The sequence below is a fragment of the Wolffia australiana genome, chromosome 4 (genome assembly GCF_029677425.1).
Source record: "Wolffia australiana isolate 7733 chromosome 4, ASM2967742v1".
NCBI lineage: Eukaryota > Viridiplantae > Streptophyta > Magnoliopsida > Alismatales > Araceae > Wolffia > Wolffia australiana.
The window spans coordinates 19,601,109-19,607,108 of NC_135838.1; the positions used below are offsets into that span (position 1 = coordinate 19,601,109).

Here is a 6,000-nt window from a genome sequence, read left to right on the forward strand (position 1 = left end):
AATTTATCTCAAAATAGTTGATGTATTATAGTTTATTTCTTTTATTATTCTTGACTGCTCTACAGCCATCAAAACGGACTTATAAATGACCGGTTTCTTGATGATGACATCACTTCGTTATTCCACATATTACCCCTATGAAAATTAATGGAAATTCAATTGAATTTTTTGGTCTGTCAGCAATAGAATTTCTGATAATTCCCTCGTTTTCCAATTGTCAATTCCACTGTACTTTGGTGTTTCTGTCTGACGGCTTCAAAGTAGGTGCAGATTAGGTCCAAAACATGTAGAATGCTGCAAATCTTGCTGTAAACTAGTCACTACTGCGAAGATGGTTGAATATATCGAACTGTCATTTATATTTTCATCTTTAGACCACTCCTTTTTATTCCATTCCATCTAGTTGTTGATCCTGTAGAATCTGGCCCATTTTCTCATTGAAAAGTACAAGATAAATAACATTTATTTTTCAATAGCAAACACCAATCACTGAATGGGAGGGATCTCCCATCAAAATTGCCTTTAATAGCACTCGCAGGGCAGTGCCAGATACAGCAATCTTTAAAAGTAATCGCTTGTCACTGGGCTAGGGGCAATATTGCTGGTCTATCAATTGGACTTTGGAGATGCCGCAGAAAATAATCCGAGTCGAAAGTTTATTCCATTGGGGTTCTGATACTGATGTTTTCTTTACTTGCCATATGCTGATGTGGCTCTCCCGCTTTTCTTGATTCGCCTCTGGTATGTTCTTGGAAGAACATGAGTATGATAATGTTAATTTTTGTCTTTATTTTCCTCACGTGGAAAATTTTCTATCTATTAATTCGGAGCTACGATAGTTGGTTGATAAATCTTTTTTCAAGGTGCTTGGAACTGACGACCTGACGGCTTACTTGAACAAATACCATTTGGAGCAAAATCATCGAGTAACTGCAATTGTAGGAAGGTATTTGTCATCAATGCCACTATATTATTTCAAGAGGATCTAATCCTATTTCGGCAATTATTTTATCTGATGAAACGATAATTTAGCCTGCGCTGTAACGAATACAATCGTTTTCTACAGGCAAAGAAGGAAGACATGGTCCAGTTTCATCAATCAGAGAAATCAACACTTGATTTCACCTGAGGTGATTTGTTATCTTCCACTGGAATTTCTTTAGATTTGATTCCATGAAGAAATCAATAATTCATAGAGGCAAAGGCTCCATAGGAAATAGAAAGACGATAATCCTAATAATTTCTTTTAGGGTTCATCACGTAATATCAGTGAAGGGGAATCCAAAATGCGCCCATGTTAATGGGTCATTACAACCAGATAAAAGAGAAATTGAGAAACAACTTCATTCAACACTTCCTAACAAGACCTATTTGTGCTCCAGGCCATTGATCTTCTCGACGGGCTTCTTCGGTACGATCACCAGACAAGGCTTACAGCTAGAGAGGCGATGGTAAGTTAGCCACCTTATCGCATTTACTAAGTGCTTTAAGTATATGTATGACCTTACGATTGAGATCATCTCCGCAGGGTCATCCGTATTTCTCCAGATTAACTAGCAACTAAGGCTCTTTGCCGGGGATGAATTCTACTTGTGATAAATCTGCAGGTTTTATTTCTAACATGCTTAGGAGAGGGAGAAGTAGGGGTAGACTGTGAGAACATACAGTGTACAGGGATTATCAGTGTTAGTCAAATCTTTTTGTGCTCTACCGCGATAAAATGTTCTGTCACAGAGAAGTATGGCTACAGAGGCAAGAGGAAAACATGTGGCTTGTACGACATTCATTTTCTAACAGCCGTTGTCATACGACACGAGCCCTTGCAGCTCAGGCCCAGTCAGTCTGTTGTTGTTTTCGTAGCTGCAAGAGAAAATGAATGATATGGTGATGCTTCATAGAAACTCAACATATAGAAAAACTCAAGAATCAAGGTAATCCGAAGAAGCTGATGACAAATGAGAAGATACTTCTGAATTCTCACCTCTGGTATGGGAAAGTGGGAAAAGGTCCATCAATGGGGATCGTTCCGCAAAGGTCATTATTAGATACATCACTGAACCGTCAGAGAGGAAACGCTGGTCAGCAAATGCAGTAAATTTCATGAAGGTTGAAAAAATAAGTCTACAGCGATGTGGTATCTTACAAAACTCTGAGGTTAGAAAGGGAGGCGAGTTCTCTCGGGATGGAACCAGTCAGGTGATTGTTGTTCAGACGCCTGCACAGAGAATATATCCATACTAGTCCGATGGGTTCATAGAGAACATATAGAAGACGACTAAGAGTTCATGGAAATGTTATCAATACTAGTCCGATGGGTTCATAGAGAACATATCGAAGGAGACAAAGAGTTCATGGAAATGTTGACTTACAAGAAACGAAGGGACTTTAGATTCCCCAATGACTTGGGAATCTCCCCTTCGAGGCGGTTGCCGTATAGATCCATGCTGATCAGATTCTTCAGATTACCCAACTCTTTGGGGATCTTTCCCTCAAAGTTATTTCTATAGAGTTCCCTGATCAACACAAACCCATCAATCATCAGATTTTCAACAAGTACAAACGACAGATGGCGACAGAAGGAGAAATACAGGTATTGGAGATGCTCCAGACGGCCTAGCTCCGGTCCCAAAGGCCCAGAAATGTTGGAGTTGCCCAAATCCCTAAGGAAAAAAAAAACCCAACTGAGAACCGATCCAACAACATCAGAGCAAAAATACCAAAAAGGAGAAGATGGGTTAGAGATGGTACAGGCGAATAACCCGGTTGTGATCATCGCAAGTGACATGAAACCAGGTGCAAGGATTAACAAGCGTGGGATCCCAGCTCTGCAAGACGTTCTTCGGATCTTTTATTCTCGACCTAAGGGCATGAAGCGCCTCCCCTGGCAAAGAGATCAAACAACAGCTAAGACAACGAAAAAAAGATCAAAGAGAAAAAAGAAAAAACCAAAACCCACCTTCAGGGTTCGTCGAGAAGGCCGTGGAAACGGTCAGGAGAAGCAGCAGGAGAAAGAGGCGAAGATCAGAAGCCATGGACAACGGTGAAAGGAGGAAACCAGCAGAAAGAAGAAGAAGAAGAAAGCCTTCAAGAAAAGAAAAGGGTCAGAACATGCTTTCCCCAAACTGCTAACTTGAGTATGAATCTCTGGTCAAAAACTTTGACGGATTCCAAAGAGAGTACCCAGTTGGAGCTTTCGTCAACGCGCCGGCATGGTTGAACAGCTACGAAGACGTGCCATTTAAACTATTAGTTAAAACTGTACGGGGGGCGTGGCAGAGCGTTCAGAGCAGTATGCTGGACCCGCGGAAGAAGAAGTTGCAGAGAAAACAGCAGGCTGGCCCGTCTGATTCTTCAAGGAAAGAAAGAGACTGAGAGAGAAGAAGAAACGATGGTGAATTGATCTCTCTGGGCCTCGGTAGATGAGCAGTTTTCGTCTCTTTCCTACAGTAGTTTCTAGACCCGATTCCCCAGGGAGTTAAATAGGGTCTGTGCAACCATTTAAGCACTTCGTAATTGCCACCATTTAGGGATGGGAAGTTTGTATTTATAGTTCCGTACAGTCCAGAATGTGGACGAAGGACGAGGCTGGACGAATTTAATCCCGTTTCTGCCTCAGATGTTAGCTCAAGGACGAAGGACGGGACAGTTTTTCGTTCACCTTCACCGACAAAAAAACCGTCCTGTCTAATAATCTCGAGACGGTTTTCGTGTTGTCCAGTCATCCCGGGATGAAAACACATTTGCATTTTTAATATATATATTAATTTTTCTAAGTATTTTAAGGAAAATATGGAGGAAAGAGAATGCAAATAGACATACGTACATTTAATTCTGAGCAGCATCAGTTTGCACATACGAAAAAACAGGACCTTGATGCAAATTGTGAATCCGGCGGTTTTTTGTCCAATCCATCCGTCCGAGACCTCCAGACAGACGGTTTTTCGTACCAGGGAGCAAAAACCGTCCCGTCCAGTGGTCCCCAAGACGAATTTTCGTCCCCAATATTTCGTCTGTATCCTTGGACAGGACGATTTTTTCGTCCGAGGACAAAAATTGTCCCGTCCGCGTCCCTGAACTATATTTATGTTTCGTAGTTGAAGAACCAGGCAAAATTACAGCTTCCTGTTTGTGTTTGATGGGTGGGTTTGTGCAAATTCTAACTGCTATTGATTAGTATGTTAGAGAAAGTGCAAATATGTTGTCTAATTCGAAACATTTTCAGTTGTGTAGAATTCGAAGGGAGTGTTATTCAAGCCACAAAGTTTCAACGTGAATAGTCTAAAGGGCATGCTCGGCTTTCCTGCGCAGCCTGCATGGGCAGGAGCGATTTCTTTACCATCATCTGACCTGACAGCCCAGGTCAATTTTTTTTTTATTAGGACATGACATGACTTGAACCCAATGAAGTGCAACAATATGATAGCCCAAGATAGACAACATTCAATCATCTTGATGTCCGCAAGGAACACTCTTGGATTGTTCTTGCGTTATTATTTGAACCTTCTTTTCCATGAGGGGAGCTTCACTTATAAGACTCAAAACAAATCATGTTTTCTGGAAGTATAATACGATTTATAGCATTTTATATTGTTAATTAATCGATTTCGAAAAGTATAAGCAAATCCATCAAAATATTAGCTGACGGTATACCCTGTTGGACGAGTCTGACTGCGACAATCATAGCGCTGAGCAAATAGACCAAAATAAACTCTTTCATGGAATAAAGATATAGCAGTCATTTAAACTTCGTGATTCAGGTAAATTCTAATTTTTGGAGTATCTATTTTAATAAGGCCTTGTACGATACGAATAAATTCTTATTCTTGTCTGACTGAATATCAGATTAATTCTGCTCGTTGTGGTAGCTATTTGATCTTCTTAATCGATGGCTCTCTATAGACTGTTATTTCAAGTCAATATTCCCAGTTTCTGTATTTTAAGCTCATCCAATAAGGGAACTTCTCATTTCCCTTGGATTAGATCGACGTTAGATATTCTCAAAACATACCGAATCGTGTTCTACCCTATTTTTGATACAGTGAGTTGCACGTAATCAATATTTGCCACCCAATAGAATATACAATTTAACTTGACCCAAAGAATTAACAAACTAGTAACAAGTAAAATATTTTGTTTGTGAATATGCTATATCACATCAGAATGAAGCTTTATATGTTCCATATGGATCCTTATGACTGTTTTGAAGATTAATAGAGAGCAAATTTAGTCATGTGAACTTTTTCTCTTAAAATAGGGCCATCATGACACGGGCATTGGGCCAGGTCAGGTCAAAGCCTGGTCATTGTTTTCTATTTGATTTCTTAAGGCCGCGGCCCAATTGGATGCGATCGATGTCCTTGTTTGGTCAGTCTGGTCGGGTAGGGAAGGTTGTGCGGTCTGGTTCGATTTTTTTGGCCAGTGTGCGATTTTTTAGATCGCACAAAAGCACAGCTCTATGTGTAGTCCGAATTTGTGCGACGAAATCGGACCGCACATCGCGCAAAATCAGACATTTAAACATAAAGGGACGGAGCGAAGAGGGAACCCGAACTTCAGTCTTCAGCCGGAGGCCCGGAACAACGGTCAGAAACTCATAATGAGAGAGAGAGAGAGAGTGGAGAGAGTGGAGACCCGATGGAGGAAGAGAGTGAGAGAGAGTGGCGACCCGACGGAGGCCCGACGGAGACAGATCGAGTGAATGCCCAACCGACAGAGACCGACGAAGAGAGTCACAGTCTTCAGTCCGAGACCCCGAATGCCCAAGTGCCTGATGGCCGCCACAGCCACAGACCCTTATTCAAAACTTTAGATGAAAACCGGCCAAAATTGCACAATCGCACCGCACACGACCATAGCGGATGTGCGGTGTGATTTTATATAACTCTGTCCGATGTGCGGTTCAAAACATTCGAACCGGACCGCACATCGGCCTAAAATCGCACCGGTCGCACCAAAGGACCAACTGATGGCGCGGCACACGTCCGAGACCGCAGGGCCATT

At 41.7% G+C, this 6,000-nt stretch overlaps 2 protein-coding genes across 5 annotated transcripts in view; one reads left to right on the plus strand and one right to left on the minus strand.

The window, feature by feature from the left end:
* LOC144702271 (casein kinase II subunit alpha-2-like) overlaps positions 1 to 4,459 on the plus strand; it is a 33,846-nt gene extending 29,387 nt beyond the window's left edge. Inside the window, exons 7-10 of one of the 2 annotated variants that reach the window (XM_078574244.1) lie at positions 864 to 946; positions 1,067 to 1,130; positions 1,383 to 1,451; positions 4,223 to 4,459. In XM_078574244.1, the coding sequence (XP_078430370.1) occupies positions 864 to 946; positions 1,067 to 1,130; positions 1,383 to 1,451; positions 4,223 to 4,273 (267 nt within the window). In that variant the 3' untranslated portion in view covers positions 4,274 to 4,459. Of the gene's footprint in view, positions 1 to 863; positions 947 to 1,066; positions 1,131 to 1,382; positions 1,452 to 1,528; positions 1,712 to 4,222 lie in introns of those variants that run through there. The other variant, XM_078574246.1, reaches the window with a different exon arrangement.
* On the minus strand, positions 1,678 to 3,409 carry LOC144702272 (leucine-rich repeat protein 2-like). Of its 3 annotated transcripts, none has more exons than XM_078574248.1 (7): positions 3,181 to 3,409; positions 2,957 to 3,082; positions 2,749 to 2,881; positions 2,370 to 2,660; positions 2,144 to 2,215; positions 1,982 to 2,053; positions 1,678 to 1,860 (listed from the first exon to the last, which is right to left on the minus strand). In XM_078574248.1, exons 2-7 carry the CDS (start codon positions 3,030 to 3,032, stop codon positions 1,791 to 1,793), a joined length of 714 nt encoding a protein of 237 aa, XP_078430374.1. In that variant the 5' UTR covers positions 3,033 to 3,082; positions 3,181 to 3,409; the 3' UTR covers positions 1,678 to 1,790. The 3 variants fall into 3 exon arrangements, with proteins under 3 accessions (XP_078430374.1, XP_078430375.1, XP_078430373.1); XM_078574249.1 differs by lacking the exon at positions 3,181 to 3,409 and having other exon boundaries at positions 2,370 to 2,513; positions 2,589 to 2,660; positions 2,957 to 3,146; XM_078574247.1 differs by lacking the exon at positions 3,181 to 3,409 and having other exon boundaries at positions 2,957 to 3,153.
* Positions 4,460 to 6,000: the final 1,541 nt, after the last annotated feature.

Bases quoted from the DNA above. Each gene is read 5' to 3' on its own strand.
- LOC144702272 (XM_078574248.1), bottom strand. From the start codon at position 3,032: ATGGCTTCTGATCTTCGCCTCTTTCTCCTGCTGCTTCTCCTGACCGTT. The intron at 2,661-2,748 runs GTACCATCTCTA...TTTTTTCCTTAG, and splicing joins CACAACCGGGTTATTCGCCT to GGATTTGGGCAACTCCAACA. The intron at 1,861-1,981 runs GTGAGAATTCAG...TTTCTCTTGCAG, and splicing joins CCCACTTTCCCATACCAGAG to CTACGAAAACAACAACAGAC.